Source organism: Nerophis lumbriciformis, linkage group LG07, assembly GCF_033978685.3.
Source record: "Nerophis lumbriciformis linkage group LG07, RoL_Nlum_v2.1, whole genome shotgun sequence".
In the NCBI taxonomy this organism is placed as follows: domain Eukaryota; kingdom Metazoa; phylum Chordata; class Actinopteri; order Syngnathiformes; family Syngnathidae; genus Nerophis; species Nerophis lumbriciformis.
The window spans coordinates 7,597,760-7,623,824 of record NC_084554.2 but is presented as its reverse complement, the minus strand read 5'-3'; the positions used below and the strand labels follow the sequence as shown (position 1 = coordinate 7,623,824).

The 26,065-nt window shown below is 40.9% G+C and overlaps 2 protein-coding genes across 2 annotated transcripts in view; both read right to left on the bottom strand.

Annotated features, from left to right (window-relative positions):
- The window catches only part of LOC133609138 (class I histocompatibility antigen, F10 alpha chain-like), a 264,787-nt gene that overhangs the window by 66,152 nt on the left and 172,570 nt on the right, over nucleotides 1-26,065 (bottom strand). The window lies entirely within an intron of this gene.
- Nucleotides 6,522-9,780, bottom strand: LOC140678939 (retinal-specific phospholipid-transporting ATPase ABCA4-like). Its single transcript, XM_072913416.1, has 3 exons — nucleotides 9,705-9,780; nucleotides 6,748-6,997; nucleotides 6,522-6,673 (listed from the first exon to the last, which is right to left on the bottom strand). Exons 1-3 carry the CDS (start codon nucleotides 9,755-9,757, stop codon nucleotides 6,554-6,556), a joined length of 423 nt encoding a protein of 140 aa, XP_072769517.1. The 5' UTR covers nucleotides 9,758-9,780; the 3' UTR covers nucleotides 6,522-6,553.

The window sequence follows — 26,065 nt, the reverse complement described above, 5'->3', positions numbered from 1 at the left end:
AAAAAAGCCAAGGAACAAAAAAGGTCCTTCCAGTCAAAAGTAAGCACTTTTGGCCTTAATTTCAGATTTTCATTATTGCACCCAGGTTGAATCGAGGCAACTTTCAATGCCTGGCTGGCGGTCGACTGACACACCCTCCACCGTCGACTAGTAGCTCGCGATCGACGTAATGGGCACCTCTGTTTTAGTGGGATTACATTATTCACCTCCAAGTCCGAGTCCATGGTTCTCGCCCGGAAAAGGGTGGAATGGGGAGGAGACCCTGCCCCAAGTGGAGGAGTTCAAGTACCTCGGAGTCTTGTTCACGAGTGAGGGAAGAGTGGATCGTGAGATCGACAGGCGGATCGGTGCGGCGTCTTCAGTAATGCGGACGCTGTATCGATCCGTTGTGGTGAAGAAGGAGCTGAGCCGGAAGGCAAAGCTCTCAATTTACCGGTCGATCTACGTTCCCATCCTCATCTATGGTCATGAGCTTTGGGTTATGACCGAAAGGACAAGATCACGGGTACAAGCGGCCGAAATGACTTTCCTCCGCCGGGTGGCGGGGCTCTTGAGGGTACATGGGAGTTTGCCCAACCAGTGTACATGTGCTTTGTGGACTTGGAGAAGGCATTCGACCGTGTACCCCGGGAAGTCCTGTGGAGAGTGCTCAGAGAGTATGGGGTATCGGACTGTCTGATTGTGGCGGTTCACGCCCTGTATAATCAGTGTCAGAGCTTGGTCCGCATTGCCGGCAGTAAGTCGGACTCGTTTCCAGTGAGGGTTGTACTCCGCCAAGGCTGCCCTTTGTCACCGATTCTTTTCATAACCTTTATGGACAGAATTTCTAGGCGCAGTCAGGGCGTTGAGGGGATCTGGTTTGGTGGCTGCAGGATTAGGTCTCTGCTTTTTGCAGATGATGTGGTCCTGATGGCTTCGTCTGGCCAAGATCTTCAGCTCTCACTGGATCGGTTCGCAGCCGAGTGTGAAGCGACTGGGATGGGAATCAGCACCTCCAAGTCCGAGTCCATGGTTCTCGCCCGGAAAAGGGTGGAGTGCCATCTCCGGGTTGGGGAGGAGATCTTGCCCCAAGTGGAGGAGTTCAAGTACCTCGGAGTCTTGTTCACGAGTGGGGGAAGAGTGGATCATGATATCGATAGGCGGATCAGTGCGGCGTCTTCAGTAATGCGGACGCTGTATCGATCCGTTGTGGTGAAGAAGGAGCCGAGCCGGAAGGCAAAGCTCTCGATTTACCGGTCGATCTACGTTCCCATCCTCACCTATGGTCATGAGCTTTGGGTTATGACCAAAAGGACAAGATCACGGGTACAAGCGGCCGAAATGAGTTTCCTCCGCCGGGTGGCGGGGCTCTCCCTTAGAGATAGGGCGAGAAGCTCTGTCATCCGGGGGGAGCTCAAAGTAAAGCCGCTGCTCCTCCACATGGAGAGGAGCCAGATGAGGTGGTTCGGGCATCTGGTCAGGATGCCACCTGAACGCTTCCCTAGGGAGGTGTTTTGGGCACGTCCGACAGGTAGGAGGCCACGGGGAAGACCCAGGACACGTTGGGAAGACTATGTCTCCCGGCTGGCCTGGGAACGCCATAGGATCCCCCGGGAAGAGCTGGACGAAGTGGCTGGGGAGAGGAAAGTCTGGGCTTCCCTGCTTAGACCTCGGATAAGCGGAAGAAGATGGATGGATGGATGGATGGACAGACATTATTCACCCACGGAACTTTTTTATTTTTTTATTTTTTATTTTTTTTATTTTTTTTTATTTTTATTTTTTTTATGTCCTGTCCAGCTTCTCAGGCAAATCATATAGTTGATGTAGATGCCCATGTCGGCTGTTCAGATTTACTTTACAAAAGAGAAGTGTAGGATACTTCTCTTGTTGCCTTATTTGTATTTGACTTTATTAAATGTATTTATATTATCATTTAGTGCAGCCGGGCCGGAGCAGGAGGGGATAGAAAGAGAAAAAAAAAGAAGACAGAGGGGGAAATTGTGGGGACAAGAGGGGGATTAGACAGAGAGACAAAAACAACAACAGCAAACAACAACAACAACAACAATAGAGCAACATCAGCAAATATGACATGTACAAATATGATGGTAAAAGTAATAGCAAATAAGCAGTTAGCGAAAAATAAAAAATAATACAGAAATGACAATGAGCATTATTACACTACAAATGGATCAATACAAATACCAATAGAAATAGCGCTATTGATAATGAACAATACCAATAATTTACCTTTATTATCAACAATACAGTTGTTTAAATGCAACAATACATATACGTAATGATAACTTGAGATACAAAAGAATGCAGAAAAATGGAGGGGGAGAAAGAGAAGCAACCTACATTAACCTTGTAGATTGTTATAGTCACAATAGGTTAAGCTTTGTCAGTGTGCCATGTGTTACACCCAGTTTACCCTAGGGCAACAACGTTAATATATGTTTGATGAAACGTGATTATGTGCATGAGTGTAAGTATGCATATGTACTTGTATATGTACAGAATGTGTATATGTGTTTGTACAATGAATGTATATGTACAGAATGTGTATATGTGTTTGTACAGTGAATGTATATGTACAGTATGTGTATGTGTATGTTTGTATATTGAATGTGCGTGTGGATGTACGAACATTAGGTAGGTAAATATGTACTGTATTTGTGTATGTATGTGGGAGCGTAGGTACCTATGTACGTATGTGAGCATATGTGAATTTGCATGTACAATACATTCGACTCCCAGAGTGCGTGGGAGCCAGAGCACGGCCCCATCACCCCCGAGAGCCCAACCCACAAACAGGAGGCGTGGTGCCCAGGGAACCAGGGACCACCGCCCCCACGCAGCCAAGCCGGCCAGCGACAGGAACCCCAGAGCCCGACCCACCGTACCGCCCACAAGGGCCAGCAGCAGGCCGCAGACAGACGCACCCGGCGGAGGACAGGGCACGAGAAAAGCAGGGGACAGCCAGACCCCAAGCCAGCGAGAGACCACACCCCACACGGGCAGAAAGGCGAGACGCCCCGCCCGAAGGACCCAGAGACTCCCCGCAACCGGACGGGAAGACCGCCCCCGCCCCACCGGCAACCGGGCCCCCACGAGCCCACCCCCCACCCCCGGAGAGCGCAGCGAGGCCATCCCCCGGCCACCCCACCCAAACCGGCTGCCGCAGGACCACCCAGGCACAGGGCCACGGGAACCACCCACCCCACCCGCAGGGACCCCAACGATGGAGATGGAACAACCAGCAACCGCCCCGCCGAGCCCCCCCCCTGAGGGAGGGGAAAAATTAAAAAATAATATTAATAAAATATATTTTAAAAATAAATAAATAAATTAATTAATTAATTAATTAATTAAAAAAAAAAAGAATTAAAAGAAGATCACAGACATGCTGACAAACAAGGTCACTACCCCAGCAACTGGCCGACTCGCAGCACCTCGGAATACCTTGCAGCACCAAGCTACCACAATAGACGCAGGGACTAGGCCCAACAGGCCCCAACCAAGACGGGCACCCGGAAGGGATGGACAGCGGGACCCAGGAGCTCCAGACACGCAGTTCGGATGCAGTAGCCTGAGGCGTCGACCCCCGTCTGACAGGCAGGCCCAGAGCGTACCCCCAGAAATATACATACATACATACATACACACATACACATACACATACACACATACACGTATACATACCCACACATACACATATATACATATACATACACATATGTACACATACACATATATAAACATACATACATACACACACATATACATACATATACACAGTTCGTCAGCCCCGACAGCCATCACACGCGCGCGCTGCCACCAGTCACAACATCAGCCACACCCCTGCACCAGACCCAGCAGCCACGGGCGCCCACACCACAAACAAACGGCAGCAGAAACAGCAGCCGCAATAACCCCAGACAGCCAGCACCAGCCAATCAAATTAAAGCGATCAAAGAAAAACTGCGACCAGCAACCACACGCCACCAGGGCCACGGAGACCAGCCGGCGCCAGCCCGCCGGTCAGCCCGAACGCCAACACGCAAACAAGAGACACCAACAACCCCCCCAACCAAAAGGCCCCCCACCCCAACCCAAACCCGCACAAACACACCACCGCCCAAACAACCGGGACACAGCATCCAGACCAGACACGGGGGCTGCGCCGCCACCACACCAAGTCACCAACAGAGACCCCACAGCGCAAGGTCGGGCCACACGGGCACGGACCCCATCCAACAGGAAGTGAGACCCGCGCGACGCCACACACAAATAAATAATAAGATTAAAAAAAAATGAAATAAAATAAAAATAAAAAAAAAATAAAATAAAAAATAAAATTTAAAAAATAAAATAAAATAAAAATGAGTAATAATAAAAATAAAAATAATAAATACATTAAAAATAAAAAATATATATATAACAATAATAAATGAATAAAAGCCTGGCAGGCCACCAGACCGCAGTCCCCGCCGGCCGACGAGGCAATGAGGGGTGCGCCGAACCCCAAACCCCCCATGCATGTGTACAAGGCCCCCAGAGTGTCTACTGTGTAGTTAAAATTAGGAGGTCAGCCGTTACAGCCGACCTCCAGTCCCTATTGATGTGTGTACTGTAGCGTGAGTGAGATATGTATGCTTGTGGGAACTAATAATGCGATTAAAATTGGGGGACATCAAGGTCATGGTGGGTCCCAACCAAACCAAGCCCCCCAAATCCTAAGTGTCTAATATGCAGCTAAGATTGAGGGATGGACGAGCAGGGGACAAGAAAGGAGGACTGGAGCCCCATTGGAGGCATCCTCAACCCCCCGCCATGCCTCCCCGCAGGACAATCCCCAAAGTCCTATATATGTGTGACTGTGTGCGCTATAAGTAGGAGTAGAGGGCCCGGACATCCCCCCAGTCCACGCGGCCGACAACCAGGAACTACGGCCAGGAGGCCGCCACCCCCCGCCACAGCCCGTGACCCACACCAGACCACTTTAACGTGACGCCACGCGAGCCCCTCCCCCCGCCAAACAAAGCCAGCCCCCGCCCGCCCCAACCCAACCCTGCAGAGCCCATACCGGCAACCAAACGCAGAGAAACCGCACAGCCCCCACGCCCAATGCAAACACCGCATCCCGGCCATCCACACAGCAACGTGCCCATACGAGTCCCGGCCAGGGGAAGGAGCCCCCCAACGGGGGAAGAAGCCAATGCATCCCGTCCGCCTGCCAGCCCCCAAACCAGCCGGCAAGCCAACGCCAGCCATCCCCACAACCCCACAAGCGCACAGACACCAGCCACAGTCCCCCAACCACTCCAACCCAACACAGCGATGCCAACCGCTGGTATCACCGCAGCAACCATCACCACCACCGCCCGTCCGCAGCGTAAACACCCGCGGCCGCCGAAACCAAAACAAAAAAGCGACCGACCCCGTAAACCACAACAACGCACACCCCCGGCTACCACCGAGGCCACCAACCCACCTACCCCAACTCATCCACAGCCAGGCCAATTGAGCCACCGGACATCCACACCCATGCACACACCTACACATTCATATACACATACATATATGCATATACATATACATACACATACACACATTTCCACACGTATGCATATACATATAAACATACACATCCACACATATATACACATTAATACACCCACACACATATACATAAGCCCACATATACACAAACACATACATACACAACACACACAAAAAATAAATAAATAAATAAAAAATTTAAAAAAAAAGAAAAAGAAAAAGAAAAAAAAAAGGAACTTTTGTTATTGCTAGAGTTCCGGTCGGACGGGTTTTCACGCGACACATTTCCAGCGTTGTGTGTTACGTTAAGAAGCCACGGATGTATAGATTCTGCTGGATTGCCTGATAAGAACACAAAGTTAACCCCATCTTTGGACACTTCTCCTTAGACTCCTTGTGCAACAGTTTAAGAACCACATTTCTAAACGCTACAATATGTTAGTAAAACGTGAGGAAATTAATGTTTAAAAACGCCTGGTTTCCACGGACATTTCACACGGCTGAAATAAGGAGAAACGTCTTCAACGAAGACGGACTCCAGTTGCCTCGATTGAACCTTTGCGGACTACCATGACCAGGATGACTGAGGTTCTACACGGACATAATTTATATTGTTGAATGTAAATAAGTGATGTGCATCAATGAAACTTTGTTGGAAATGTACGCCATTACCACTTCTTCCACCTTCTTGTAACGTGCTTGGTGGTTCTGCCTACAAAAAAAGATTGTGCTCCAAATCCCAAAAGCTACTCCAGTTGCCTCGATTGAACCTTTGTGGACTACCATGACCAGGATGACTGAGGTTCTACACGGACATAATTGGTATTGTTGAATGTAAACAAGTGATGTGCATCAATGAAACTTTGTTGGAAATGTACGCCATTACCACTTCTTCCACCTTCTTGTAACGTGCTTGGTGGTTCTGCCTACAAAAAAGGATTGTGCTCCAAATCCCAAAAGCTACGTCTGTCAAGTACAATCGCCTCCCAAAGTAAATAAAGCTTCTTTACTTCCTGAGTCTCTTCACGGGGGTGCCCTGACCACCTTGCTGTGCCCCGGCAGCTTTTGGATGCAGAACTATGGCCTCGTCTTCTCTTGATTGTTGTTTGGCAAAATTGACAAAGACCTTCAAGAAGGGACACACATGCAAGCTTGGTGAGAAAATATTTACATTCCTCTTTAAACCTCTTTTGTTTTTACTTGATCGAGAGTGGTCTGTGACACCGAGTAGTCCTCGATGTTGAGCTGGTCTTTGTTGGCCAGGACCATCTGGAAGATCCTTGCCAGGGAGGAGGAGGCTATCTTGTACTGCAGGGTGTTGTAGTGTTTTTCCCTCTGGACGCAGCCGGGGAAGGTGCTCTCCATGAAGGCTTCGGCCGGGTTCAGATCGGGGGCGCAACCGGCCTTGGAGGCCCTGATCTTCATGGTCACCACGTAGCCATCACCAAATCTGACCGTGATGACAGATTTCATTTAATCGTAGCTTACAGATCTCTGGGTTGTATTGAGGTACCCTGTGCCAAGTGCTTGTACGATCTAAAGACGTCAGATACAAGTCCTGCCTGTCTAAGATAATATCTACCGTATTTTTCAGACTATAAGGCGCACTTAAAACCCTTTCATTTTCTCAAAACTCGACAGTGCGCATTATAACCCGGTACGTCTAATGTACGGAATAATTTCGACCTCGAAGCTATGTTATTTGGTACATGGTGCAATGACAACTGTGACCAGTAGATGGCAGTCAAACATAAAAGATACGTGTAGACTGCAATATGACTCAAGTAAACAACACCAACATTTTAAATGTTCCATTGAAAATATAAAACATTACACACAGCGCTCAAAAATCCATCAAAATGTTTTAGTACGACTTTGGTAAGCTAAGAAGCCGCACCGCTTGATGGATTGTACTGTGCTTCAACATACGAGTATTATTGTCAGAATAACTGTATCTAAGTTATCACAAAACTTTGTGTTTGAACTTACCAAGAAGAAGGCTTGTAAAACTCCACTGTGTAGGATGGGAAGCAACATGAAGGTGTTCTGTTTCTTTCATGTATTGTAATCCACAGAAAGATTTTGTCTTGACCCAAGAACTACAAAAGCGGAGAGGAAGCAGGACCAGACTCCCCTCCAGGCGACCTTTTCTGTGAACTGTTTTATGACCTTTTCTTTTGAACTGTTGTAATCAAAGGCGATGGCTGTTTACGGCCACCGTCCCTTTAGAAACAGCTGTTGCCATGTAATCAGGGAAAGTCCAAATAAAAGAGGAGGCGTACAATCTTTTGGCAGAGCATAATGACACTGTAAAAGGGTACAGATGTACACGTTTCTCCTCACTGAGCCAAAATGAGTTCTGTCTCGGTTTGATTCTTGTTTAATATATGTCTTCAGTGTTTGAATCTGACAATTATTATTAAGTTAAAGTTATGGTGTGTGTATAAGGTAAGACATATTATCTGGCGTTTTGTTTTGAAATATTATGCAAAAGCAACTTTTCTGGTACCTGCTGATGTGTATTTGGGATCTGCATGAATCCTGAATATGTGCGCGCATCCGCCTTTGTAGTCGATAAACTTCTTCTTTTTCTCTATCTTCTTGTTATGGGACATTCATCCTCCATTGTTGCCATTTCTAATATAAAGTAGTGTAAAGTTCTTACTTATATCTGTCAGTAAACTCGCCATGAAAGCACTAAAACATACCGGTGTAGTGAGTTTATATTATTCACCCAAGGAACTTTAGTTATTAGAGAGTTCCGGTCTTGACGGTTTTTCACGTTGTTGTTGCACTAGTGAGCCACGGATGATTGATTATAATTATTGATTGAAGTAAAGTCTGAATGCCATCTTTTGACACTTCTTCCACTCCCGTCCTTGCACGCTACACCGCAACAACAAAGATGACGGGGAGAAGACGCAGTCGAAGATGAGCCACGTAAATAAGACCGCCCACAAAACGGCGCATCCTGAAGCGACTGTCTTTTACATTCAGAAAAAAATAAAATAAAATATGACTCCTTTAATGCGCCTTATAATCCGGTGCGCCTTTCATGGCGAGTATACTGACAGATATAAGTAGGAACTTTACACTACTTTATATTAGAAATGGCAACAGTGGAGTATGAATGTCCCATAACAAGAAGATAGAGAAAAAGAAGAAGCTTATCGACTACGGCGGTGGACGTGCGCAAATTTTCAGGACTTATGCAGATCCCAAATACACATCAGCAGGTACCAGAAAGGTAAGAAAAGTTGTTTTAGCATAATACTGTGAAGATAATATATATTATATATTATATACTTTAATATATAATATATCTCTGACTACGGTAGCCGTAATGGGCCGACAATCCATCAAGTGGTGCGCCTTCAAAGTCGTACTAAAACATTTTGACAGATTTTTAAGTCTACATGTATCTCTTATGTGTGACTGCCATCTACTGGTCACACTTATCATTACACCATGTACCAAATAAAATTGCTTCGAGGTCGGTAAACACAACCAGCATTATTCCGTACATGTTAGAATAATTATGTGTAAGTTATCACACAACTGTTATGCTTAAAGGCCGTTGCTATAGTTATTATCAATTGTGCTGAAGTTGTACTTTTCTATCTGTGCAAAGTGAACAATTTGCAATCTTGGATTGCAGTCGTCTCTTATCAGTGTTATTGAGGACCGTGACACAGACAAAGCAGAGACAGGGCGATATCACGAGTGTCAGCACATTTGCATTTCTGTCTAACTGGGGCTGCTGAAATTACCCCCCCTTCCTTCAGAAGCAGCCTCAGTGATGTAACCAGGGACCTCCCAAATAAATAGAGGAGCACGTGGGTCTGGACCTTAGAGCGTGGTGGGAGATTGTAACTGAGTGTGCAGCTCCAAACGTCTCTCCTCATTGAGCCAAATTGAACTCTGTCTCTGCATGATTCCTTGCTTCTTGTCTGTTTAATAGATGTCATCAGTGTTTGAACCTGACAGTACATTAGGCGCACCGGGTTATAAGGCGCACTGTTGATTTCTGAGAAAATTTTAAGTGTGCCTTATTGTCCGAAAAATCCGGTACATCCACATACGGTCCCATCATAACGTGTTTACAAATGTATTTGTCGAAGAGTGTCACAAAGTGGACGAGCACAAAAGAGACCAACTTGTATTTGAGTTGCTGAATGGTTCCGAGACACTTGAAGGACCCGTTCACCATGATGGCCAAACGCGTGCAGAGCGCCTCACATTCCTCCATGCTGTTAAAGGGACAGCGACCGTTACGTTCCAAAAATACTCCCAAATACACATTCAGACGTGTGGTGCACCTGTGTGAGGTGAGGACGACAGCTCTTTTCTCCTGGATCACGCTCACGATGGAGCTCCAGAGGAAGCGCCTGGACAGCGGGTCCATGCCTGTTGTGGGTTCATCCTGACGTGGAGAACAAAAAAAATACATTTTGCTTACGTTATTGGGAGGGTCAGTTTGGGTTTGGGACTCTCCAGCAGGACCAGAGCGGGACAGCCGATCATGGCGATAGCTGTTGACAGTTTCCTGCGGTTCCCTCCGCTGTAGGTGCCGGCGCTTTGGCCCGCGTACTCGGACAGACCCAGCTTCTGGATGGCCCACTCCGCAATCTGCAAACAGGCGGTTTCACACTCCTGCATGTAAGTCTTAAGTACGTGGTCCTGCTCCTCCTCACCCTGCTGATCTCCACCTCTGGCACCCCGCGGAGGCGAGCGTAGAGGTGAAGGTGTTCTCTTCCAGTCAGCAGTTCATCGATGGCGTCGAACTGCGGGCAGTAGCCCATGTTTTGGTGGACGTCCAGGATGTTGGTCAAAATGCTGACAAGAGGACAATTGTTGTTATTCTACACCAAAACATCATCCATGTATTATGGGCCTGCTCCAATGCAAGCGCCCATTCACTCAAACGTTATTATAGTTCTTCTATGTCAGGGGTCGGCAACCCCGCATGCGGCTCTTTGATCACTCTGATGCGGCTCAGCTGAATACTTGCCGACCCCCCCGATTTTCCCCGGGAGACTTCCGGATTTCAGTGCCTCAAGCGGAAAACTCCCGGGACAAATATTCTCCGATTTTCACCCTTACAATAATAATAAGGGCGTGCCATGATGGTACAGCATTTAGCGCCCTCTACAACCTTTACAAACAGCGTGCCAGCCCAGCCTCTTGTTATATGCATTTTCTACTTGCACACGTAAGTGACAGCAAGGCATACTTGGTCAACAGCCACACAGGTTACACTGACGGTGGCCAAATAAAACAACTTTAACACTCTTACTAATAATGCGCCACACTTTGAACCAAAACCAAACAAAAATGACAAACACATTTCGGGAGAACATCTGCACCTTAACACAACATAAACACAACAGAACAAATACCCAGAATCCCATGCAGCCCTGACTCTTCCGGGCTACATTATACACCCCCTGCTACCACCAAACCCCGCCCCCACCCCAACCCTGCTCCCTCACACATCAACCCCCCCTCTGTGCGTCGGTTGAGGTGGGCGGGGTTTGGTAGCTGGGGTGTATAATGTAGCCCGGAAGAGTTAGGGCTGCATGGGATTCTGGGTATTTGTTCTGTTGTGTTGCAGATGTTCTCCCGAAATGTGTTTTGTCATTCTTGTTTGGTGTGGGTTCACAGTGTGGCGCATTATTAGTAAGAGTGTTAAAGTTTTTTTTTTACCGCGACCGTCAGTGTAACCTGTGTGGTTGTTGACCAAGTATGCCTTGCTGTCACTTACGTGAGCAAGCAGGAGCCCCATACAATGCGTGGCTGGGCCGGCACGCTGGTTGTAGTAGGCGCTAAACGCTGTACCATCACAGTACGTTCGAGAGAATATTTACCTAGTTACCCTGAAATCCGTAGTCTGCCGGAAAAATCGGGAGGAATGACAAATATGACGCTGTCAAGCACCATTCATATAAAACTTGCGGGCCGCATGTCTGAGAGCCTTGGTTTATACATAGCACAAAGCAAAAAAAAAACTTTGTATGCAGTGTTATTTCATTTTAAATTTCAAAAGATTTATGTGGCTCCCATTGTTTTCTTTAATTTGTGCCTGCTGGGTGAGAAGTACAAACCCCGTTTCCATATGAGTTGGGAAATTGTGTTAGATGTGAATATAAACGGAATACAATGATTTGAAAAATCATTTTCAACCCATATTCAGTTGAATATGCTACAAAGACAACATATTTGATGTTCAAACTGATAAACATTTTTTTTTTTTTGCAAATAATCATTAACTTTAGAATTGGATGCCAGCAACACGTGACAAAGAAGTTGGGAAAGGTGGCAATAAATACTGATAAAGTTGAGGAATGCTCATCAAACACTTATTTGGAACATCCCACAGGTGAACAGGCAAATTGGGAACAGGTGGGTGCCATGATTGGGTATAAAAGTCGATTCCATGAAATGCTCAGTCATTCACAAACAAGGATGGGGCGAGGGTCACCGCTTTGTCAACAAATGCGTGAGCAAATTGTTGAACAGTTTAAGAAAAACCTTTCTCAACCAGCTATTGCAAGGAATTTAGGGATTTCACCATCAGCCCGTAATATCATCAAAGGGTTCAGAGAATCTGGAGAAATCACTGCACGTAAGCAGCTAAGCCCGTGACTTTCCATCCCTCAGGCTGTACTGCATCAACAAGCGACATCAGTGTGAAAAGGATATCACCACATGGGCTCAGGAACACTTCAGAAACCCACTGTCTGCAACTACAGTTGGTCGCTACATCTGTAAGTGCAAGTAAAAACTCTCCTATGCAAGGCGAAAACCATTTATCAACAACACCCAGAAACGCCGTCAGCTTTGCTGGGCCCGAGCTCATCTAAGATGGACTGATACAAAGTGGAAAAGTGTTCTGTGGTCTGACGAGTCCAGATTTCCAAATTGTTTTTGGAAACTGTGGATGTCGTGTCCTCCGGACCAAAGAGGAAAAGAACCATGCGGATTGTTACAGGCGCAAAGTTGAAAAGCCAGCATGTGTGATGGTATGGGGGTGTATTAGTGCCCAAGACATGGGTAACTTACACATCTCTGAAGGCTCCATTAATGCTGAAAGGTACATACAGGTTTTGGAGCAACATATGTTGCCATCCAAGCAACATTACCATGGACGCCCCTGCTTATTTCAGCAAGACAATGCCAAGCCACGTGTTACATCAACGTGGCTTCATAGTAAAAGAGTGCGGGTACTAGACTGGCCTGCCTGTAGTCCAGACCTGTCTCCCATTGAAAATGTGTGGCGCATTATGAAGCCTAAAATAGCACAACGGAGACCCCCGGACTGTTGAACAACTTAAGCTGTACATCAAGCAAGAATGGGAAAGAATTCCACCTGAGAAGCTTCAAAAATGTGTTTTCTCAGTTCCCAAACGTTTACTGAGTGTTGTTAAAAGGAAAGGCCATGTAACACAGTGGTGAACATGCCCTTTCCCAACTACTTTGGCACATGTTGCAGCCATGAAATTCTAAGTTAATTATTATTTGCAAAAAAAAATAAACAAAGTTTATGAGTTTGAACATCAAATATGTTGTCTTTGTAGCATATTCAACTGAATATGGGTTGAAAATGATTTGCAAATCATTGTATTCCGTTTATATTTACATCTAACACAATTTCCCAACTCATATGGAAACGGGGTTTGTAAAAGTTGGCCTTTGTATGTGAACTGCTACCCGGCGACACCTCTGTGTGTCGCCAAAGTATCTCCAGCATGTAGAGACGTACATGTGGCAGCAAGCGCACATTTCCACGTCAACGTCAGTCTCGACGCATCTCAACTTTGCCATGAAAAAGCGCGTACGGCAGGTTTTTGTGTGTAAGTAAGCTTTTTTACGCAGTATAATCAACCTTTTTTGAGCCAAGGCACATTTTTTGCGTTGAAAAAATGCGGAGGCACACCACCAGCAGAAATCACTAAAAAACGAAACTCAGTTGACAGTAAAAAGTCGTTGTCGCAATTGTTGGATATGACTTTAAAGCATAACCAAGCATGCATCACTATAGCTCTTGTCTCAAAGTAGATGTACTGTCACTGTACGAAAGCCTATTGTGTGTCTTTAACCAGTTTTGTAATGTTCCTGTGTCTTAGGTCAATCTGTGACGTCATTTCCCCTTTAAAGCACGTCTTTGTCAGAATAGCCGGTTTCAATCAATGGTGGCAGCCAGCCTTGTGTGCGTTGACGACTAAATGTAAGTTTTGTCACATACTGTTACAGCATTTGAACTGAATGTCGTGCCTTGCTACTTCTGCAAATGTTTGGTGCATCGTATGCTAAGTTCAGTTGTGTTTGGGTCAATTGAGAGATAATTAGTCTCGTTGACGGCGTTTACATTCACGTGTAGTTTATTTAACGTCATTGCAACTGCGATGGCGGAGTTTGGCCTTTAGATGGCGACAGAGACCACATAATCGCCATTTATGCCTCTGAAGCTTAGAAACTTGTTTGAAGTTCATGCATAGTTAAATGCAATATATATGTTGTTATTATGCACACCTTTATATTATATTATATTATGTCATATTATGTATGCATATCCATGTATATTGCTGCATATTAATGAGTATATAAGTGGATTGTAATTTTTCCTCTTTTCTCTATTTGTTCACACACACACACACACACACACACACACACACACACACACACACACACACACACACACACACACACACACACACACACACACACACACACACACACAAAACCACACACATTCACATCTACCTTTCAGCAATAAAGATGATTAAAGGATTCTCTGGCCGGAATCTGTCCATTGTGTCCCAACTCTAAAAGAACTACTATCCCTTCCTTACAATGATGCATTTCAGGCTAACTAGCTAACTAAGTAGCAGCATTGTTTTAGAGTGGGAATGTAACTTTTTGTCAAACACAGACCTGGTGTAAAGTGGAGCTAATAGATTTTAATACAAGCAGTGATGAATACTTACTTTCTTGAAAAAGTTTCTTATGTCCATTTTGCATCCGTTCACGTTCTTGTTCTGCAGTGCTGTGTGCTAATGTGCTTCGTACACCTGCAGGACCGCAAGCAAGGTCGCAGAGAAAATGCGGACTGTATTTTGAGTGATGTGGGAATTTTCTATATGAACAAGTCCAAGGACCGCAAGCAAGGTCGCAAAGAAAATGCGGACTGGGTTTTGAGTGATGTCGGCATTTTCTATATGAACAAGTGGAATGGATTGGATACTGACGCACGAAAGGGGCTCTCTACCTTACGCTATGAAGTGAGGGGAAACTGAGTGAATAATGACAGGTTACATGATTATTTATTTAAACTCATATTCGGGCCACTTTACAATGAATATGTCGGCATGTATTTGTAAAAAAAATAAAAAATATATATATATATATATATATATATATATATATATTTTTTTTTTTTTTTTTTTTTTTTACAAATACATGCCGGAGAAAAAAAATATATATATATGTATATATATATATATATATATATATATATATATATATATATATATATATATTTTTTTTTTTTTTTACACCAAATTATTTAGGGGGGCTTAAGAATATTTTAGGGGGGCTTGAAACCCCTAAAATAGGCCTAGCAACGCCAATGGATCTAAGAACGTCAGACTCTATATGAGTAAATTGTTGTTTACTTGCTTGTTTGGATGCATCATTCATTTATATGGAGGTCAATTAGGGACAACAGTTTTGTACTTTTGTACTCTGAAACTAAAAGTTCAGATTTTGATGTTGAAAAATACCTCAGTGTATTCAAAATAAAATATATTTTTCAGGATGAATATAATTTTCACACAAAAGTATGTTTTTATTAATTATTTCTTTTCATTTATATATATTTTAATATTAAAGCGTTCTACTTTTTCAGATTCAATTTTTATTTTTTTACAGTTTCATTAATTTTTTTCCAAGATTCGCATCTTTTTCAGATTAAAATCTGTTTTTTTCAGGTTCTAAATTTGGTCCTTTTTTACATAATATTGGATATTGAGAACAATCAAACACTCCATTTGAATATAAAATATTTAATTTAATGATTTGGTGCTTTTTCAAACAGTCAAAATGATTTACAAAGCAAACTAAGTAAAAAGGTACAACAATTCTTCACAAAAATGAAGATAAATATAACCTCAGAGAAAAATGTCATCTAAAAAAAATGGCGATTTTGATATTGACAAGACTTTATTCAGCCCTTCAAAAACAGAGAGAAAACGTATTTTTCAATACAAAAATAAAGTTATAGACATTGTAAAACCATTATATTTGAGACATTAATGACTTAGTATATTAATCAATGAAATAATCTCTGCCTTCTTTTTATTCTGTCCTAACTTTTATTCACACGTTCATGCACATATAAACACATTTTATTCTTACTTGTTCAGTGTATTGGTATTTATATTATTATAATTCGGCTAAATTCTTTAAATTAGGGAAAAAATGATAAATATTGATTTCACAGTTACAGCATGGGGATATGTGACCACCTTAAGGAGGATTTACAGTAAAAACATACATATACAATTATTTCCAATATTTTAGAGTTGTTCTTACCAATACACTATTTGTTTGTGTACATTGAAATGATTCTGATCCTCATCTAATGACAGCTACAAGCAATTATTTTGTTGCTGAAAACCGGAAGCTATTAGTAGACTTCCTGTACTCTGCTGATGGTAATCCACGTTCTGATATTGCTCTGCAAAATATTATATATTACACTAAAGCTAACGTGAGATTTATTGTAAGATACACAGTTATTTAATAGCAGTTGAAATGCTACGTTGTGGAATTTTCGTTTTGAATTGGTTGTTGCTCACGTCAGATGTATTACTATTTTGCACTGAAGTCGATATTATTTTCCCCCTGTAGACATCGAAATCAGCAGAGGTGTTAACCACATATTGTGTGTATGTGCGTTCTGATCACTCATTGCAGGTAATAATTGTTGCACTATGTGCGTTTTACGTGTCAAGACGTTCATATTTAAATTTGTATTGTTCGCCATTTTAACATGCGAACAACGTGGTCTGTCATATTCGCTAGTCACCACCAGAGGGTGCTAAAAGTCCATTTAGTTATTTGTGTCATGTATTGTATTTTGTATTTTTCTATTTTCTATTTCATAAATATTTAAAAAAGGATGATGTTGGTTGAAAACCAAGTTAAAAATATGTTTTATTGAATTAATTGTAATACCATTAAAGATAAAAGCAAGTTAAAACCACTATACGATCACACACGAAAAAAGTATACTGTTAAAAATCATTGTATTAAGTCACATCTGTAATTGCATTTCATGTAATTGTAAAAATATGAAAATGTTATGTACTTGAGCAGACTTCCTGTACTCTGCTAATGACATCGAAATCAGCAGAGGTGTTAACCACATATTGTGTGTATGTGCGTTCTGATCACTCATTGCAGCTACCAGTAAAGAACCACATCACCCAATCCAGCCTGTGTGTGGGTTCTTGGCGGGACGGGTACACAGCAGTTACATATATATGCTTTTATTATTAAATCAACATAAAAAACACAAGATACACTTACAATTAGTGCACCAACACAAAAAACCTCCCTCCCCCATTCACACTCATTCACACAAAAGGGTTGTTTCTTTCTGTTATTAATATTGTGGTTCCTACATTATATATCAATACAGTCTGCAAGGGATAAGCACACATGATTGTATTTTTTTATGACAAAAAAAAAGAGAAAAAAAAAGAAGGATAATAAATGATACAGAGGGAGGTCTCTAACAGCCTACAATGAAGAGAGCTTGGCCATGGCAGAATTCAAGCTGCAGGGCAAGGAGTTTGAAGTGCATTAATGAACTCATATGGTGAATATCTTGGAGAAAGCACACTGTCAGAAAGTGTATTAGTCTTATCTTATTCTGACGCAGTTTTGAGATGTTAGATTTCCTGTGCTCTTAATTTGGCGATCTAGTCTGAAACGTAATTTCCTGTTTGTAGCGTTTCTGCGTAATATGGGCTCTTGTGTAAACAAACAGCATTGTGTGCGTTCCTGACTAAAATGTAAGTATACGTCGAATATAGCACGGTTATTAATGCTAAAATGCCTATAATGTGTTGGATGTAGCCTTAAACGAGTGTTTGTTTGCAACAATGTTTCTGCTTGACGACGTAATTCGCCAGCTCAACTTTCGCCCTGTTAATACTTCTTGTTACACAGTAGTTACCCTATCCTACCACTAGAGGGCGACACAGACCACGTTTAAATCACTGTCTAAATCAACAGTGCTTATTCTCCATTCATCTCTTATGGACTGCTTTAATAGTCCATGTACATTTGTTTGTATATTTGTTTTATAACACATTGTAGAGTATATTATATTATATATAATATTATACATATTGTAAGGAAGGGATAGTAGTTATTTTAGAGTTGGGACACAATGGACAGATTCCGGCCAGAGAATCCTTTAATCATCTTTATTGCTGAAAGGTAGATGTGAATGCGTGTGGTTGTGTGTGTGTGTGTGTGTGTGTGTGTGTGTGTGTGTGTGTGTGTGTGTGTGTGTGTGTGTGTGTGTGTGTGTGTGTGTGTGTGTGTGTGTGTGTGTGTGTGTGTGTGTGTGTGTGTGTGTGTGTGTGTGTGTGTGTGTGTGTGTGTGTGTGTGTGTGTGTGTGTGTGTGTGTGTGTGTGTGTGGTCTAAACAAATAGAGAAAAGAGGAAAAATTACAATCCAATCATATACGCATTAATAGGCAGTAATATACATGTATATGCATACATAATATAACATAATATAATATAAAGGTGTGCATAATAACAACATATATACTGCATTTAACTATGCATGAACTTCAAACAAGTTTCTAAGCTTCAGAGCCATACATGGCGATTATGTGGTCTCTGTCGCCATCTAAAGGCCAAACTCCGCCATCGCAGTTGCAATGACGTTAAAAAAACTACACGTGAATGTAAACGCCGTCAACGAGACTAATTATCTCTCAATTGACCCAAACACAACTGAACTTAGCATACGATGCACCAAACATGTGCACATAGAATGGTTTTACAATGTCTATAACTTTATTTTTGTATTGAAAAATACGTTTTCTCTCTGTTTTTGAATGGCTGAATAAAGTCTTGTGAATATCAAAATCGCAATTTTTTTTAGATGACATTTTTCTCTGAGGTTATATTTATCTTCATTTTTGTGAAGAATTGTTGTACTTTTTTGCTTAGTTTTCTTTGTACTTCATTTTGACAGTTTGAAAAAGCACCAAATCATTGAATGTCAATATGTTATATTCAAATGGAGTGTTTGAATGTTCTCCATATCCAATATTATGTAAAAAAAGGGCCAATGTCGGAACCTGGAAAAAAACTTAACAGATTTGAATCCGAAAAAGATGCGCAAATTGGAAAAATTAAATGAAACTGTAAAAAATAAAAATGTAATCTGAAAAAGTAGAAAGCTCTAACATTAAAATATATATAAATGAAAAGAAAGAATTAATAAAAACATATTTTTGTGTGTGTACGAAAGCCTATTGTGTGTCTTTAACCAGTTTTGTAATGTTCCTGTGTCTTTAAGTTGATAGGTCAATCTGTGACGTCATTTCCCCTTTAAAGCACGTCTTTGTCAGAATAGCCGGTTTCAATCAATGGTGGCAGCCAGCCTTGTGTGCGTTGACGACTAAATGTAAGTTTTGTCACATACTGTTACAGCATTTAAACTGAATCCTGTGCCTTGCTACTTAATGACTTAGTATATTAATCAATGAATTAATCTCTGCCTTCTTTTTATTCTGTCCTAACTTTTATTCACACGTTCATGCACATATAAACACATTTTATTCTTACTTGTTCAGTGTATTGGTATTTATATTATTACAATTCGGCTAAATTCTTTAAATTAGGGAAAAAATAATAAATATTGATTTCACAGTTACAGCATGGGGATATGTGACCACCTTAAGGAGGATTTACAGTAAAAACATACATATACAATTATTTCCAATATTTTAGAGTCATTCTTACCAATACACTATTTGTTTGTGTACATTGAAATGATTCTGATCCTCATCTAATGACAGCTACACGCCATTATTTTGTTGCTGAAAACCGGAAGCTATTAGTAGACTTCCTGTACTCTGCTAATGGTAAGCCACGTTCTGATATTGCTCTGCAAAATATTATATATTACACTAAAGCTAACGTGAGATTTATTGTAAGATACACAGTTATTTAATAGCAGTTGAAATGCTACGTTGTGGAATTTTCGTTTTGAATTGGTTGTTGCTCACGTCAGATGTATTACTATTTTGCAATGAAGTCGATATTATTTTCCCCCTGTAGACATCGAAATCAGCAGAGGTGTTAACCACATATTGTGTGTATGTGCGTTCTAATCACTCATTGCAGGTAATAATTGTTGCACTATGTGCGTTTTACGTGTCAAGACGTTCATATTTAAATTTGTATTGTTCGCCATTTTAACATGCGAACAACGTGGTCTGTCATATTCGCTAGTCACCACCAGAGGGTGCTAAAAGTCCATTTAGTTATTTAAAAAGTTAAAGTTAAAGTACCAATGATTGTCACACACACACTAGGTGTGGCGAAATTATTCTCTGCATTTGACCCATCACCCTTGATCACCCCCTGGGAGGTGAGGGGAGCAGTGGGCAGCAGCGGTGGCCGCGCCCGGGAATCATTTTTGGTGATTTAACCCCCAATTCCAACCCTTGATGCTGAGTGCCAAGCAGGGAGGTAATGGGTCCCATTTTTATAGTCTTTGGTATGACTCGGCCGGGGTTTGAACCCACAACCTACCGATCTCAGGGCGGACACTCTAACCAATTTGTGTCATGTATTGTATTTTGTATTTTTTTACTTTCTATTTCATAAATATTTAAAAAAGGATGTTGGTTAAAAACCAAGTTAAAAATATGTTTTATTGAATTAATTGTAATACCAGTAAAGATAAAAGCAAGTTAAAACCACTATACGATCACACACGAAAAAAGTATACTGTTAAAAACCATTGTATTAAGTCACATCTGTAATTGCATTTCATGTAATTGTAAAAATATGAAAATGTTATGTACTTGAGCAGACTTCCTGTACTCTGCTAATGACATCGAAATCAGCAGAGGTGTTAACCACATATTGTGTGTACGTGCGTTCTGATCACTCATTGCAGCTACCAGTAAAGAACCACATCACCCAATCCAGCCTGTGTGTGGGTTCTTGGCGGGACGGGTACACAGCAGTTACATATATATGCTTTTATTATTAAATCAACATAAAAAACACAAGATACACTTACAATTAGTGCACCAACACAAAAAACCTCCCTCCCCCATTCACACTCATTCACACAAAAGGGTTGTTTCTTTCTGTTATTAATATTGTGGTTTCCTACATTATATATCAATACAGTCTGCAAGGGATACAGTCCGTAAGCACACATGATTGTATTTTTTTATGACAAAAATTTTTTTTTTTTTTAAATAAAGGATAATAAATGATACAGAGGGAGGTCTCTAACAGCCTACAATGAAGAGAGCTTGGCCATGGCAGAATTCAAGTTGCAGGGCAAGGAGTTTGAAGTGCCTTAATGAAGTCATATGGTGAATATCTTGGAGAAAGCACACTGTCAGAAAGTGTTTTAGTCTTATCTTATTCTGACGCAGTTTTGAGATGTTAGATTTCCTGTGCTCTTAATTTGGCGATCTAGTCTGAGACGTCATTTCCTGTTTGTGGCGTTTCTGCGTAATATGGGCTCTTGTGTAAACAGCATTGTGTGTTTTCCTGACTGACATGTAAGTATACGTCGAATATAGCACGGTTATTAATGCTAAAATGCCTATAATGTGTTAGATGAAGCCTTAAACGAGTGTTTGTTTGCAACAATGTTTCTGCTTGACGACATAATTCGCCAGCTCAACTTTCGCCCTGTTAATTAATACTTCTTGTTACACAGTAGTTACCCTATCCTACCACTAGAGGGCGACACAGACCACGTTTAAATCACTGTCTAAATCAACAGTGCTTATTCTCCATTCATCTCTTATGAACTGCTTTAATAGTCCATGTACATTTGTTTGTATATTTGTTTTATAACACATTGTAGAGTATATTATATTATATATACTATTATACATATCCTGTTGTATTATTGCATATTATATTGCCTAAATGTATCCTAATCATTATTTCTATGTGTTCCCAGGGGCGTCACTAGCTTTTAAGGACAGGGGGGGCTTAGCCCCCAGGAGATGCACAGGATGTGAGCGAACGTAGCGCACGAGCACAAAACCTCACAAACGGCTAACAAAGACTTAGAAATTATTCATTGTTATTATTATTATTTCAGTGGGTTTATTTTCAATCCGTGTTCAGTACAACAACAAACATGGGTTTGCACAGTGGCATTTTGTTTACAGCATCAACAAGAAACAATGACTTGCATGATTCTTTAAGATACACTGAAACACAATGAAAGTCATGGCATTAGCCTCTATGTTATTCATTCACAACATAGAGGCTAATGCCACCACTTTCGCTCACAATACAATAATTGTTTGTGCCCAAATATTTTGAAGTTGCACAGATTACATCTTGGGCACATATGTGACTAAAATGGTTGTAAATTCAAGCCCTGGAAATATTACTTAATTACTTGAATTAAAGTAATATCTGGATCGGGATAATTTGGCTTATATATATATATATATATATATATATATATATTATGGCAAGTCGTTAAGGAAATTAAATATATATGGAAGTCTGAATAGAAATGAGAAACGTTTATATATACTGTAAATAAGAAAGACTTAGAGTCTGTCTGCTGATCTGAAAAAGAGCCAAAGCTGTCAAAGAGCTGAGGGACCATCTTCAATTTCCAATGCTGAAACAAATAATGCAAACAATAAAATGTAACTTCCAGGGTTTGAGATTAACGTAGTCCCGTCGTCCCGGGGCCGGTAAAAAAAAAAGAACGGGACAAAATTAAATGCTCTCCGGGACGATGGCTTTTAACCATTTTTTTTCTTTTTATGTATTTATTCATTTTACATTTTATATTAAATGTCTTGGTTTTTCCTCCCTCTGAAAATCCTATGAAATGTTTAACAAGCCATCCTATAACAATACAACAGCTATTAATGTAACAATACAATAAAACAAATATATTTAATGATGCTTCTTTCATTATTTTAACAATAGGCTAATGTATATTACTTTATATGGATTCTACAAGAAACACAAAACTTAAAAACTAAATTATTTACAATTGCAGACACAAGGTTTCGTGCAGCTTCACTCATTGTAAAGGAAGACGGAAGTCCACGCAGGAGAAAAAATGACTACAAAGATGGTGTCTGGGTTTTTCTTATATATACATATATATATGTATATATGTATGTGTGGGGAAAAAAAATCACAAGACTATTTCATCTCTACAGGCCTGTTTCATGAGGGGGGTACCCTCAATCGTCAGGAGAAATCTCCTGACGATTGAGGGTACCCCCCTCATGAAACAGGCCTGTAGAGATGAAATAGTCTTGTGATTTTTTTTTTCCCCACACATACATATATTGCGCTCTACTACGGTATCGAGCACTATTTTTTGGATAACCTTATTAAGACATATATATATATATATATATATATATATATATATATATATATATATATATATATATATATATATATATATATATATATATATTCACTGCAATAAGGTAACATCACCAGAATGATTGACAATTAGGAGGACCAATAGTCAACATGATCCACCCAGAAATAAATAAAACAAATGGCTTATCGATAAGCCATTTAAAAAAAAAAATGTTTATTTATATTATCATTATTCTCCTGCTCACCTTTCCAGTAGAGGCCTCTCCCCTCTCACTTTATGTGCTCCTCTGCCCTGACTCCTACAGGTCAATAGGTGGTTGTGGAGTGATTATTATTATTATTATCTACTGATGATAGTCATACGTGAATGAGCTCAGCTCCTGTTCTCCTCCATGTGTAAAGTGAGAAACACAGCTGATGCTCCAGAAGGAAGTAACCCCAAAGATAGCAAATGGTAAAAAAGAGTGCACATTTAACTTTATAAATAACCAGGACCTTCATGATGCATTTCAGGCTAACTAGCTAACTAAGTAGCAGCATTGTTTTAGAGTGGGAATGTAACTTTTTGTCAAACACAGACCTGGTGTAAAGTGGAGCTAATAGATTTGAATACAAGCAGTGATGAATACTTACTTTCTGGAAAAAGTTTCTTATGTCCATTTTGCATCCGTTCACGTTCTTGTTCTGCAGTGCTGTGTGCTAATGTGCTTCGTACACCTGCAGGACCGCAAGCAAGGTCGCAGAGAAAATGCGGACTGTATTTTGAGTGATGTTGGCATTTTCTATATGAACAAGTGCAATGGATTGGATACTGACTGGCTTGAGCCCCCCTAAAATAGGCCTAGCAACGCCAATGGAAAGCACACTGTCAGAAAGTGTTTTAGTCTTATCTTTATCAGTTTTGAGATGTTAGATTTCCTGTGCTCTTAATTTGGCGATCTAGTCTGAGACGTCATTTCCTTTTTGTAGCGTTTCTGCGTAATATGGGCTCTTGTGTAAACAGCATTGTGTGCGTTCCTGACTAAAATGTAAGTATACGTCTAATATAGCACGGTTATTAATGCTAAAATGCCTATAATGTGTTAGATGTAGCCTTAAACGAGTGTTTCTTTGCAACAATGTTTCTGCTTGACGACATAATTCGCCAGCTCAACTTTCGCCCTGTTAATACTTCTTGTTACACATTAGTTACCCTATCCTACCACTAGAGGGCGACACAGACCACGTTTAAATCACTGTCTAAATCAACAGTGCTTATTCTCCATTCATCTCTTATTAAAGTTAAAGTTAAAGTACCAATGATTGTCACACACACACTAGGTGTGGCGAGATTATTCTCTGCATTTGACCCATCACCCTTGATCACCCCCTGGGAGGTGAGGGGAGCAGTGGGCAGCAGCGGTGGCCGCGCCCGGGAATCATTTTGGTGATTTAACCCCCAATTCCAACCCTTGATGCTGAGTGCCAAGCAGGGAGGTAATGGGTCCCATTTTTTTATAGTCTTTGGTATGACTCGGCCGGGGTTTGAACTCACAACCTACCGATCTCAGGGCGGACACTCTAACCACTAGGCCACTGAGTAGGTATGGACTGCTTTAATAGTCCATGTACATTTGTTTGTATATTTGTTTTATAACACATTGTAGAGTATATTATATTATATATAATATTATACATATGCTGTTGTATTATTGCATATTATATTGCCTAAATGTATCCTAATCATTATTTGTATGTGTTCCCTTTAGACCACACACACACACCCCACACACACCTATACTACAATTGTTCAACTTCATCATTAAAGAGTGCCTGAAAGCCTCTCTGTGCCCTACTCTCTGACCGGAGTCCTTGTCCTAAGAAGATATCAGACCAGCATTCCGCATCCAGAGTAACCTACTCTATCACACACACCATCACTTGAAGTAAATAGTAGTATTTCAGTTTGAGCACATCATTAAATAGTTATTGTAAGGAAGGGATAGTAGTTCTTTTAGAGTTGGGACACGATGAACAGATTCCGGCCAGAGAATCCTTTAATCATCTTTATTGCTGAAAGGCAGATGTAAATGTGTGTGGTTTTGTGTGTGTGTGTGTGGTCTAAACAAATAGAGAAAAGAGGAAAAACTACAATCTAATTATATACTCATTAATATGCAGCAATATACATGTATATGCAAACATAATATAACATAATATAATGTAAAGGTGTGCATAACAACAACATATGTATACTGCATTTAACTATGCATGAACTTCAAACAAGTTTCTAAGCTTCAGAGGCATAAATGGCGATTATGTGGTCTCTGTCGCCATCTAAAGGCCAAACTCCACCATCGCAATTGCAATGACGTTAAAAAAACTACACATGAATGTAAACGCCGTCAACGAGACTAATTATCTCTCTTTGCTTTTTCAAACTGTCAAAATGAAGTACAAAGAAAACTAAGCAAAAAAGTACAACAATTCTTCACAAAAATGAAGATAAATATAACCTCAGAGGAAAATGTCATCTAAAGAAAATTGCGATTCTGATATTGACAAGACTTTATTCAGCCCTTCAAAAACAGAGAGAAAACGTATTTTTCAATACAAAAATAAAGTTATAGACATTGTAAAACCATTATATTTGAGACATTAATGACTTAGTATATTAATCAATGAATTAATCTCTTCCTTCTTTTTATTCTGTCCTAATTTTTATTCACACGTTCATGCACATATAAACACATTTTATTCTTACTTGTTCAGTCTATTGGTATTTATATTATTACAATTCGGCTAAATTCTTTAAATTAGGGAAGAAATAATAAATATTGATTTCACAGTTACAGCATGGGGATATGTGACCACC